The 13616-nt window shown below is 42.1% G+C and overlaps 1 protein-coding gene across 8 annotated transcripts in view; it reads left to right on the top strand.

Moving 5' to 3' along the window:
- LOC133485627 (protocadherin-15-like) overlaps positions 1 to 13616 on the top strand; it is a 215984-nt gene that overhangs the window by 61130 nt on the left and 141238 nt on the right. For all 8 annotated transcript variants that reach the window (XM_061789632.1, XM_061789631.1, XM_061789630.1 and 5 more), the window contains one exon: positions 5676 to 5794. In XM_061789632.1, coding sequence (XP_061645616.1) covers positions 5704 to 5794 — 91 coding nt within the window. In that variant the 5' untranslated portion in view covers positions 5676 to 5703. The remainder of the gene's footprint in view (positions 1 to 5675; positions 5795 to 13616) is intronic.

Below are 13616 nucleotides of genomic sequence, written 5' to 3'. Positions count from 1 at the left end.
TGATCGTATGCGAAGAACGACTCCTATTACTGCAGTTACTAGTAGTTGTGAAAATCTTCTTCGTTTGTGCCTGCATGACTGTATTATACTGCCCCCCGGTGGTAAGGTCACACACACCACAAGGAAAATGATGCACACGCTGTTTAATTCTTTACATTCTATTTAATTGTTTTTCTGTTTTTATAAAGTCCAATATGATAGTGTTTTTTTCCCCCCTTATTATAAAAACACATTATAGAATGTGTAATCCTCCCAGCAAACATGTTCGAACGTGTAGCGCGGCTAAATATGTGTGTTATACATTGTGTTAGTGAGTTGTATAGCTGATCAGATTGTTATAGAGATATTAAGTTTTAGTGGCTGTTGTCTGATTGGATGTGTACCCCAATGGGAATGTTATCTTTATCTCGATACGAGCCGCAAATGCGCCAGTTGTCATTAAAGTGGCGCCCTTGTTACTGCTGATTGTATCTCACAGGAGGTAATGAATTGCGACCGGGTTTAATGTCCTTACATTTGCTCTTGCTCGCGGGTTGATTGTAAAAACGTACAGGTGTGTGTGTGTGTGTGTGTGTGTGTGTGTGGCGGCAGGTTCGGTTTCAGTCTTCCGTTTTGCGTTGCACGTAATGGTGTTCTGTGCTTTATTTTGGCTACGTTGACAAACCAAGATCAGCTTTCAGTTTGTGTTGTGATGTTACATCCCTGTGATGTGATCTTGTTGGGACTTCCTTAGGATTGTTAGCCAGCTTATGTTTGAATAGGGTGACTATTGAGGTTTAAGAATAACTCCGATTGTTTTTAATGGTATTGATAGTTGGTTTTGTTTGAAACTATCTTTAGCTATCCGTTAAGTTGGTCTTGACTCATTAAATGGTTTTAAATGGCATGTGTCTTTATTTAGTACCAGTATTTCTGTACTATATTATTTAGAGAACTACAGTTCAATGTTGTAGGCTGAACACCATCGGTTCCAGGATGTGTTTCAATTAAAAAAATAATGGAAACAAAAGTTATTCTTTCAGATGAAAGAAAAAGCACATTTTTCAAGATTTTCTGAAGCTTTGTGGAATTTGTTGATGTTTTGCATGACTCACATGACCTCCCATAAAACTAAAACAGAAATATTTTGGTCCAATTCTGCATTTTTACTACGTCAGGGTAAACAGTGTAATATACAGTGGATTCTTCTGTATGTTATCCATGATATTACATGCCTCAGTGCCAGCTTGCCAGCTGACTTGGTCATTTGTTACGTGCTCACTGCGATAACCTGACACAAATAATGGCGATGGGCTGTTGATGCAGCTTCTATATTCTATTACCCGCGTTAAGGAGGCGCTGGGATGTTGGTTTTGCGAGACTGATGAAGACGTCCGGCCTCTTGAAAACGGTGATTTCTCTCCTCCGACTTAAATGAGACGCTTTATTGCTGCACCTGTTGCCTACGCAGCTGGGGGTTGTTTACCCCCCCCCCCCCCCCCCCCCGACGCTTTGATTTTCATTCCACGATGCCAAAGGTGTTATTATCGTTACCGTTTGAAAACGGCAGTCTGTGATTCAGTGTGAATGCTTACCACAGTTTAGCAAGCAATTATCAAATGCCTTGTAATTATAAACATTTTTTTTTTTAACCACTGGTATCTATCAGACCAGACTGAAACAAGTGGATGAAGTGCTTCTTAAATTTCACCGCAGAATGATCCATCCAATTCTCCGGTCGAATGCCCATGGATGACATATCAATAATTTCAGATGACCTCTTTATTAGTTTAGAATTAGGACCTTTGGCATTGGCTATAAGTAGCCCATAAAGACTGTGGACAGATTCACATTTTACGGGATTATTACTTGCACACTTGGTTAATTTCTCTTGGTGAGTCACAGGCAGCCCCTTTAGCACCTGCAACTTGAAGCATCTGTTATTTGGAAGCCATCCTCTGCAGCCTGCAGTTTTGAGGTTGGATGATGAAAACTGTCACACTGGAAGGGATGTTTCAATTATATAATTGATGATTTGGTTGTTAAGCCACAGAGACTTGTCAGTCATGCTTTAAACATCTGAGAGGAAAAATCATCAAAATATTTCATTTGATCTTTTCCGAGTGTGCGTCAATCACTCATTCATTGAGGACTCAAAATTGTCCATAGGTGTGAATGTTTCTATGTGCCCCGTCGCGAGCCCACCTCTCGAAAGTCAAAGTCAATTTGGATATTCTGACTGTAGCTAATGCTCCAGTCAGAATATCCAAATTAAATCATTTTTTTCACATTTTGTTGGTTGAGTCGCATCCAGCCAGAGGGAATGGGGGAACAAAAACAGGAAGTAGAAATCTACTAAAAGAAAACTAGTAATCAGGCTTCTGCCGATGTTATACAAATATATAAACAAGCTAAGCACATACACTGTTAAAAAAAAAAAAAAAAAAAAAAAAAAGACAGAAAATACTTTTCTTTTACTTTGATAAGTGACTGTTGATGCCCAGCCAGCAAGCACTGAAAATATTGACCTTTATTGCTTTTTTACGATACGACTCGTGGACCACTTAAAGTAATTTGCGTTCAGTGGTCGGTCAGAAATCTCTCCAGTTCTGGTTTCATGAAGTTTGTGCTACTGTATGTGAATGTGACACAAAACGAAGAAGAGGAGACACGGAAGAAGCTGTGGATTGTACAGGACTGCAGTTTTTGATGTGAACTGTGCAAGATGGATGTATAAATGAGAGAAATCAATGTTGCAGTTCTAACTTCAAACATAGCACTTTCGAAAATATCTATAGAAGTGATTTGCAGTGAACGTGTTCATTGCGCTAGTGGGAGGAGCTATGAGGAGGAACTGTGCGGACTTGTGGCTGAGTGTTTTTAACTGCACCGAAAGGGCTGAGCTACACTTTCTGCAGTCTTTTGACGAATAAATAGAAAACTCAACAGTCAGTTCATCGAAAATCATCATTTGACAGCCCACGTTTTGGAATCGTCAGCAGGTTTTACGCTAGCTAAAGGGCAGCGTTAGACACATGAACTTCTTTTGATTGGTCACCATAAATCAATTGTCTGATCAATTGATGGATACATCATGACTGGGACACCATGTTTTGGAAGCATCTGTGGGTTTTACGGTCACACGGCAGCCTTTTGATTTGTGAACTGAAAACATCATGATCGGGTAATTGATTCATTATGATTGGGCAGCCCTCATTTTGGAACCATCCGCGGGTTTTGCCATATACTGAAGAACGCAGTTAGACACACTGCATTCTTTTGATATGTCAACACAAAACTTAACAGTCAATAAATCGATAAATCAGTATTCAGTAGCCCACGTTTTGGATCCATCCGTGGAATATTGGGTACCTAAAGGGCAGAGCTAGACACAACACAGTCATTTGACTGGTCAACAGAAAGCGTTCTAATCAGTTTCTCGATTAATAATGATTTGCCAGCCTTTGTTTTGGAACTATCCATGGGTTTTATGGTATCAGCGTTAGACACATTGCAGTCTTTTCATTGGTCACTTATGAGTGACAGTGGTCATGGAATGGGAAGAACACCAAAGGCAACTTTCCTCAAAAACAAAACGCCTCCTTTTATGGACATCAAATGATGGACGTTCTCCATTGTTGCCGATGTAAGACTAGGATAAAGGGAACCACTTTGAATGTTAGTGTTGTTGTCGCGAGCCATTCCCTATTGTCCTGGGCCTAGCATTTGCGATGAAGGTTGATTTCACAGTTTATCGCCTGCTCTCTGGAAAAAAAAAATGCCTTCTGGGAGTGAGGTGTGCCATCAAAAAAGCACGACGATGAGACAGATAAAGGCAAAAGAACCATTGTTGTTCTTGGTGTATGACACTTCAGCTCTCTCTAGATGACTGTGGTGCTGTGGATCTTTTGAGTGCAACATTCAGCATCCTGCAGTACCTGCTACTCAGCTTCAGTCGCCAGCCATTCTATTGCAATGACCTGAGTTTGTGTTTGCTCACATGTTGGCCCCCAGAGAGACCCTTTCCAAGATCACGGTCGACTCGATTTGATCACTCAAAAGGAATTCTCTTTAGTCGAGAATTTGTTCAGGGTGTGACCTCTCATACATTGCTTGTCAATTCATTAGAGTATATTGAGTGGAGTAAGTCAGTGAAAGGGTCAGGGTCATGACTGATCCAGGTAGATTCCAAAGGACGCACAGGCTAAATTAAAGCTGATTAACATTCAATGCCCCATCTTGATATGCCACTGTGTTGCATTCAGGTTCTAAAAATAACATGTAGGCTGTTTTTTTGGAAGCTATTCAGTCATTGTTGTGGCCATCTTTTCTGCATTAGGGTACTGTAATTAACTCTGGAAAACACCAAGGCTTCCCTTCTCTTTCACATTGCCTTCCTGGTAAAGTGCCCCGGATGAGATTTAATTCGCTCTGTGCCTGAAGCACAACTTTGACATGCACATTCACACAGCCGTTGCAGATTGGCGCGTTCAGATAATTCGATGCATAGCAACATCAGCGCAACGGCTTTAAGCACAAACGTTGCCTGGTAGGGAGTATCGGGTGTACAAATTCATACTCATACACACTGACTGCATTCAACCCTTGGTACACCTTGTACTGTATAATACCGGTACCTCGGAAGCCGGTCAATTTGTGGGTTGACTTAACCCAGCGTAGATGACCGAGTCATGAGCGGAGAAACTCTTATGTGATTCATCATGTAAATTAGCCCCACTCTTACATAACGGTTCGACTCGGTACTCAAAAAAATATTGTAAGTTGGGGCACTTGTATTTCAAGGTACAACTGTATTTGTATACGAGCAATTTAAAAGTAACTTTTCTTTTTTAGCCACAGACTGCTGAACTATACTCCTTAACTCCACTTTCTAATGTGATCCTACTGTAAGTAGAAGCCTGTTACACTTTGCTGTGGTAGTAAGTTGCATTGTTCGGCTTCCGAGTGCCAAGCCTGGCCCTGTCGACTCACGTCTGTCGCAGGTAACAAGGCAGATTCATTGCGGGAAATGGTGCGCAGTGTTCCCCCGAGTGCTGCACTTAAGGTCAATCACGCTTTTATCACGCGCTGTCAGTTTTGGCAGGAGAATTAGCTCTGCCTGCTGTGAACTTGCCCGGGCAAAGTTGCGGGGAGTTGCGGGTTTAAGAGATGGTAAAGTTTCAGCAAATTGAACAGCGTGACGTCGTACATACCGGAGCATGTTGGTGGGAATTTATGCCAAATTAATTCAGATTGAAAGTCAGAGAGATATTGGATTCGAGAGAGTACTTGGCAAAAACAAGTTGACGTTTCTCAAGTCAGCGGCAAAGCTCACTTTACAATGTACATTCAATTTCCCTGTTTTTTTTCCGTTTTTTTTTGTGGTTTTGATTACAATTCAGTTTTGATTACGATTTTACCTGCTAACTTAACAGAGCGAACCCCTCTGATGCTGTGGTGAAAGCCTCACAAGAGAAGAATACACAAGACGTATTAAGATTGAGGTGGAACTAATACTCTAGGTTTATCCCAAACTGCCAGCATCTTCTCTTTGTTCACTGTGCTTCAAACTAAAAGTGACAGCCCACTGATGGAGGAAAGTTGTTTTTTTTTGTGCGGTGGGGAGCATGTTTCCCAAGCATATTTGTGATGCGACTCAAATGAAAAACAAAATCTCCCTCTTTCCCCTCCTCCAGGTTGGCAGGCAATAAGGCTTGACAGAAGATGCGACGGGGCCGGTGGTTTATCAGATGGCTGGCGATAGGAATGGCCATCCTGTCTTCGCTAAATGCCGTCTGGGGCCAGGACACAGACGGTAAGATCACAATATCAAAGACCGACCACGCTGTTTTGTGAGAATGAAAAGATGATTACTGCGTGTGACACATACTTTGACATTTTATTGTATGAGCAAGTATTCGGTCCATACTGAAAAAGTGAAAATAGTCATGATTTTTCATTGTGTGTGAAAACTATAGTATCCAGTGGAGCCCTTCATTTTGCGGGAATAGGGTGCGAGCTCGCCAACAGCGAATTTCCGCAAATAATATATCACTATATTCAAACTGAATTTTCATAGCATTACAACCTTTTGTACTATTGACTTTTGTTGATGATCTTTATTCTTGCTCTATTAATGTTTTAAAAAAAAAAAAATTATTTATTTTTTTGCCATCTCTATAATGGCTTCATTCTTATAATTCTGTGTACGCCAAGTGCAGCAGCTGCAGCAGCAGCAGCATATGTGGGCGTTGAATTGTGTTTCAGCAGCTATTTCATGCTTTTCTTGTTGCTTGACTGAAAACCCAAGAACATACGCAAATGATGAAATCTTTATTGGTAATTTGGCTTCACTGGCATATATACCATTTGACGCCAGGCAAAGTGCAAAGATGACGTAACCATGTCACAAATACACACATCTATTACAGTACGTGATGTCATTTGGTGACATTTAGCCACTTTGAGCACGTCGCTTTCCACTTAACACATTGATAGTGTTGCCTGCTATGAATGATTTCCTACACTTATGAGGTCAGAGCCAAAGAGGCTGTTATTGTCCATGTGAGTCTTAGTTCCACCCAGGGATGATATTTTGTTTGAGCGGTGGGGATTTTTTCATTCCCCCCCCCCCCAACACGGCATCTTTTCACTTCCTCCTTGGCCCACCTCGAGGCATCTTTAGCCTTTAGCTCTCATGCCAGCGTGATTGTGAATTGAAAATAGGACATGTTGTGTTTCTCCATCTGCCTGAGTGCATCAGATATGGTTCAATCAATTGGAACAAAAAATGTCGTTGTTACCGTTGCCATGCATTTTCATTGCCGCAACATAACACAAAGCGAGATTTGTATGTTTTCAAACAACAAAAATGATTTACCAATTTTGTCAACATTATACAAGTGAATGAACGCAAAGCTTTTTGTTTTTCTTTTCACATGGTAAAAAACAAAAACAATCTACTGTACTGTACTTTATAAAAACATATCGTAATACCATAATTGAATAGAATGTCAACAATTAAACAGTTTTTGCATCATTATTTCATGCTTCAATGTCCATTGACATTGTGGTCCTTTTGGTGTGCTCAACATGGCCACCAGGGGCTAGTATAATGCAGATACTGTATACAGAATACACATAGAAGTGTTTCACAACTAAGTGACAGTAGGTTGTGGGATAATTATGTTTTCTGCACAGGATAAAGAGTGGATGCCTGTAATTATTGTTAATTGTCGGTCTACATTTGTTGCTGCACTGTTTTTGCTCAAGTATCTGTTGATGAGCTCCTTAATTGGCAAGTTGGTATTATTACATTCATTGCCACTAATGTTCAATCTCATCAGTCCTTCAACATTGTGACAAATGGGTTACGATGTAGTCACTGATAGTGTAGTGGTTTACTTGTCTTACTTCGGTTCCCACTCAGTGACGGTGGGAATGTTTGTCCTGTGATTGACTGGAAACAAATCCAGGGTGTTATCCTGTCTGTGACTGACCACGGACTACAATCGTTTTTTTTTTTAAGCAGAACTAGCCTCCCAAAGGCCACCATGACCTTTCATTTTGAGTCATCTGCACTAATATGAAAATCCAAAACAATCGTCCGTTCAATCACTCGCTTTGTCGCTACATAGATTCATGTTTCATGAGTAATCCTATCTCTCTTGTACCATCCCTTCATCTTCTCACTGTTACTTTGCTGCTATAATCTCATCCGTACTCGAGTATTGTAGCCTACTTGTGACATCTTACAACCCTGCCGTTGTACCTCTTGTGCGCCCATTGATCTAACACGACTGCCGACGACCGCGCCGCAGAGTTCAACAATTGGTCACGGAAGGTCAAACATCAATCCGGAGTGCGGTGGCCAGATGCACAGAGCCCATACATAACCCCTAAATCCCTGACAATGCTTAATCCACACGCAAACACACGCTGGGCTTTACGTGTTTGAGTGTGTAGGGTGTGGATTAGTTGATATTCCTATGGACACTCCTGCCCTGTGACCACCATCCCACCATCCCACCGTCCTGTCTCTGCACATTCATTCTGACCCACAATGATTGTCTATTTTGGGGATTTTCTGATTAGAGGCCAGATGTGGCGCCAGTGTCTGGCTATAGCTGTAGCGTAGCAGCCTTTGAGAAAAAGGGGGAGCGCTGTATTCACAGCCGTTGGGGTTTAATCTGTCTGCCAATGGGTTGTAATCTGGCTCCAGCGCAGTGCAGGACGGAGGATGAGGGGGAGGGGGTACTCTTACTTAGACTGGGCTCTCATCTTGCAGGGGTTTTTGTCCCAATTGGCCCAGCCTGGAGCTTCTCACTATGTTATTGTGTGTGTGTGTGTGTGGTGGAGGGAACTATGATTATGATTGCGACCCTTAATCTCCAAGAGGCGTCTGAAGTCGAAGACAAACAAACCCGTGTTCCTCTACGATCTGTTATGATACTACAGGAATTAATGTGCACCTTGATCTGTCTGATATTCTCGTCGATATCACCACACGCCCCCTTCCTCTTCTTCACTGTCGCTTCTGACACATCCTCCCAATTTAAGCCTTTACAATAAGCACCTATGGGGAATTACAGCGAGGAGCCCCAAGACTCGTCGGGTAATGATCGGCGAGCAGCGAGACAGAGAGGCTTCTTTGTGCAGACAGAGTCTCTATACGAGAAGAAACCACACAGCGCCGTCTGTCTGTGCATCGATCCGTGCAATTTTGCTCTGGAGTGAGGAAGTGGCGAATGATTAGATGCCTCCGCATACAAGATCTACTCTTTGAGAGCTGTCGCTGCTCAAACAAAATGAGAGGACTCTCTAGGTGCGTGTATATTGAGTTGATGGCCTTTGATTATGAACATCTGTATGATCTCACAAATGATAAACCGTCTCTATATCATGCCACCTTGTGTGGGTGTGAGTCGCCAACTTTCATTTTCTTGCAATGTCCCATTCCTGTCGGGTTTGGCTGCGTTGCGCGGTGTGCGGCGAGCCTAACATTCGTGTTTGTAGAATGTGGTAGGAAGCTGGACTCCTGAAATTCCGTGCAAGCACAGCAACGATATGCAAATCCCAGTAGAGCGAAGCCGAAATCCAAACCCAGAACCTCGGAATTGGGAGGAAGCAGGCATGCTAACCACGAGTCCACCATGCGGCCCTCTGTCATCAACAGTGACAATAATAAACATGTTATGACCTCATGAAACAAGGGAAAACAAGAACATTGCACTGGCATGGTTAAGATACTTGAGGCTGCATCAAAATATATGGTACATAGTGACTGTATGTCACATTAGTGTAAACAAAACACACCCCAAATGATTACTTTTCACGGCCATCATCCGTATATAATGTTTGATGAATGTGTAAACATAGGATGTCCATGTGAATGAAGAAATACGGTATGTGCGTATGCGATAATGAGCCGCAGCTCTCCTTTTTATGTTCCTCTCAGCTTGTGACAAGGTAAAATGACGTTTACACAAAGCTCGCGAATCCCTGCATTTTAATTTTGACTCGCATGCGTCGATCTGGCTGACAATGTAGCTTTTATCGTGGACCATCTGCTGAAAACAGGACGTTCCTTTTCCAAGGTTGTCTGCACTTGGTTCTTCGTGATCGAAGTCTATGGGGGAGGTGTGGTCAGTATGTCAAAGTTTTGAAGGACAGTACTGGTGGCTAATGGACGTACAAGGGGTTTAGGATTTACAACGGAGTTCCATCCTTCCCACATCTGTACGCAAGTGGAAACATGCCTTAACCTGCCTTAAGTAGTTTGGACATGCATCGGTAGCAAGGTTTGGTAACTTGGAGCTGGTCCGCACAGTCAGACAGTTTGAGTGAAGAGTGTAAAGTACGGGCAAAGTAATTGCGAAGTTCCGATAGCAAGCCTATGTTTCTCGAGGCTTTTAGCCTGTGGAAAGCGGGACGCCTAACGCACGGGATCGGTGCGTATCCAGTGAGTGTGAATTGAAATCAATCTATTCTCTGCGCTAGGAGCACACGTGACGCCCATAAGAGATGAAAAGTGAGACGTACTTCTGTCTCGGGGGGCTGTATAAATAGTAAGCAAGCGTGGCGTACTTGCATAAGACTCCTGAGGCATGCCACTCGTACATTGGCTGCGTGTCACCCGTTCGTCCTAATGGTACTGCTACTGATTTACATAATGTCCCTTTGCAGTGCAAAGCAATGCAATTGACTATTTCCGAAAAGAAAAACTCACAACATAGAGATTTTATGTTATTCTGAAATTCTAGGAGGAATAGGCGACTATTACTCAGACAACATGCGTTATTTTAACAAAGACCATCAGATATCTGTCCTCCATATGTTACGACTGGTGTTAATTATGGTAGTTTGAGTGGGACCTGTTACCAACATGATTAACGATGGCACTTCAAAACATGCAATGTCGCTGCCGAATTGATAGTTGATAGCTCATAAAATATCCTGCAATTGATTACCCGTTTTGTTTACAGGTGAATCAAATACTATGATTAATGAATACTTAATCCTCTTTAGTTCACTTTTACCCCCCCCACAGGTGTCGTTTTTCTGTGTTTTTCGGGAAACGATTCATCCACACGCCTTGGCAGGGACGGCGGGTGCAACAGCCTCCAGCCACACAAAAAACTATTTTGCCAAAAATCCACTTACGAAAAGCTAAAAATTGACCAAAGTCACTGTGGACCGATGCTATAAACATGACGGGAATGGAGATACTGGGTAACAACATGGCATCCATAATTGACAGGTGACCTCCAATGGCTACATAGATAATACACCATATATATAAATCACAAGTTACAGTAACATAAATATAACACTATAATTCTGCTGCACAGAATAAGACCAAAACAACCAATATTTCATTTGTCCTCATGGGCGGCCATTAGCGATGATTGGTCGTCGGAGCAACTGCCAGCCTTCTCCTGACCTGTCGCCCCCTTTAATGCAGGTGCCAAGTGGTTTAACCTGCCAAATAGAGGGCAGCAGCGCCAAACACAAATCTCCACATGGCTTTATTGAGGAAAATGTCATAAGGAACAACATTATTCCACCAAATTGCCTACTGTAAAAAGGAACAGGCTCAAGTAGCTCGTTTCGAGTTGGATTCGATTCTTGGCCCTCCACAAACAGACGGACAAGACTACGAAGATAACGAATCTCCGATCAAAGGCTTAATCTTGCCAAACAATATCTGCATTGTGTTATCATTACGCCTCTATGTGTGGTAAGCGAACAAAGCAAATCCTTCTGCTGCGATAAAAGGTTGCGCGTCTGCCTTTAAAAGAGGCTCTAGCTAACATGTCCCAGCTTTTTTTTTCACCCCGCAGTCAGTAGGTAGCAATGGTGGATAAAACTAATAAGTGGTTGGGTTGTATGCCACAATTTAAAGCGGTCCATGTACTAGTCTGCTCTTTGTCCCCACTAGTACGACAACATTGATAAACAAGTAGGACAACTACATGTTGCGAGTGAGGCAAAACTGTGTGCTAGTTTAGAACTGTGTGCTGATAGTGCTACTTATGAATCATAATTTCTGCTGGTTAACATCTAGTGCTTCAGTAATAGTACAAGTAGCACACAGATGTCAACTAATGCACAGTTTTGCCTCCAGTAACGTACTCGTCCTATTGGTATGCCATGGTTGTCCTTCTAGTGTGCAGAAATGCATCCTTGTCATTCTACTAGTGGGCCGAATTGTCTTACTAGTGAGGACGAAGAGCATCCTAATACATGGGCCTTCAGCAGGATATCAAGGCTGATGAATAATAGCTCAAATGGCTTTGAGACGAGGCTATGAAAAGCCCAGTGTGTTAAGAAAACCAAAAGTCAGGACCCCTCCCTAAAAATAAATGACTTGCAAAAAAGACTGGCAATGCACGTGTAAGGCTCGCTGTAATTTCCACTAACAACTCAGGTCAAACTTAAAACTCCATGACACCACGTACTTTACTACTTTCCCATTTAGACAGGGCTTTGGCGGCACCTTGTGGCTCCTCAGTGCATTTACGAAAGAGCACAAAAAAGGCACAGAATTGTTGAATTTGTGAATAGTGATCCGCGAATATACGGTGGATTACTCTAATGCTTGTGTGTAGTCACTTGAAAATAGCAAATCTTCACCTAGCCTCTGTTCCAAGTCATGTGAGGAGAAACTGCGCTTATTATTGAAATTAGCCAAATTGTTATCACCTAAAAAGCTCATTCGTACGTGAGTTGCCGATGGACAAAACTCATGCCGAGTCATGGGTTAGCCTTGTTAACAGCCGGCCAGCTCTACGCTCTCATTCGTTGACACCCACGTCACTCACCAGGCCAGGCCCTGCCTTTTCAAGCCATAAATAGTCAAAGTCACTGATCATTCAGTAGAACGTGAGGATGGGGACCCTTAGTGGACAAAAATAATACCTGCACCTGACATGCACATGCTAGTGTTTATTAACGCAAAATAAATGTTTATTCAATTACTCGATTCATCGATGGAATAATGAATAGAACACTTCTAAAAATATTTGGTAGCTGCAGTCCTACTTGGTTGTTCAATTTAACACTGGAAGAGACCCACCACCCTGCCCAAAAAAGCAATTAAAAAGTAGGTTTTCTGTAATATGTCCCATTTATGATGAGAATAGATTCAGTTTCAGTCCCATCTCTCTTTGGGATTCTGAAAAATCAAAGCCAATAAGACTAATGGAGTGTACCTGGAATAACGTGAGTACTTTGCAGTATGAGGCTATGATTACACAGCCCCCCGCCCTCAATATACGTAACACACATTGCTCGTTTGCTCTGACCCGCCGTCTGCACACCGGCAGCCCGCCTGGCTCTCCTCTGCCAGGCCCATGTCTGTCTGGACCCTTCCCACTTCAGTCTGTACGATTTCCTCGAAGTCCAACAGACAAATTTCAATAATTTCCCTTGAATTATTTCCCACCTTTGACATCTTATTAACTGGATCCTGTCGGTATCCTCTGAAATGCTTTCCGGTATGAAATATTTCCACTCGACGTGATGCTGTGTTGATATGAAAGGGCAGAGGTGTTTCCGGCTGCATATGGACATTTATGGCTCTTTACCGTATATAATGAGTTGGCAGTTAATCATCCTGGTCATCGCTGTTTTTTTCTCTGCCTCACAATTAGCTGGTGTTGTAGATGGCTTATTATTAACACCATTTCGTAAACCTCAGGCTTTGTTCAATTTGACTGTCCTTTCAGCTTGTTTGTGGAATTTCTGCTTCTTTTACGCCCTCGTCCAAAAATGGACATCATGAGTTTAGAATGTAACCCATTTTATCCAAATTGCATGATTCAAGGAAATAAAATGTAGTTCCATTGTTCAAACGTGGCCACAATAGACCCCAAAATGTGATGTAAACAGTATATTATTTCTATATTTAAAGAGTTGAAATTGAAAATGAGAAACATCAGACAAAAATCCCTAAACTGGGGAAATCTCATTACATTTGTATTAACACAGCTAAAATATTTCAAAAAAGTACGTAAGCGAGGTGGAGACAAATGGGCAGCAAAGAGCCCCGGAAGGTTAATGAACTGGAGATGTTTTCAATTCAAAGTTGTTTTTTTTGTTTTTTATTCTATTTTTTTTTTTGCAGTGCTGTGCAT

This window comes from Phyllopteryx taeniolatus, chromosome 11, assembly GCF_024500385.1.
Source record: "Phyllopteryx taeniolatus isolate TA_2022b chromosome 11, UOR_Ptae_1.2, whole genome shotgun sequence".
Taxonomy (NCBI): Eukaryota; Metazoa; Chordata; class Actinopteri; order Syngnathiformes; family Syngnathidae; genus Phyllopteryx; species Phyllopteryx taeniolatus.
Note: the sequence above shows the minus strand (reverse complement) of the source record. Positions and strands in the feature narration are given on the sequence as shown.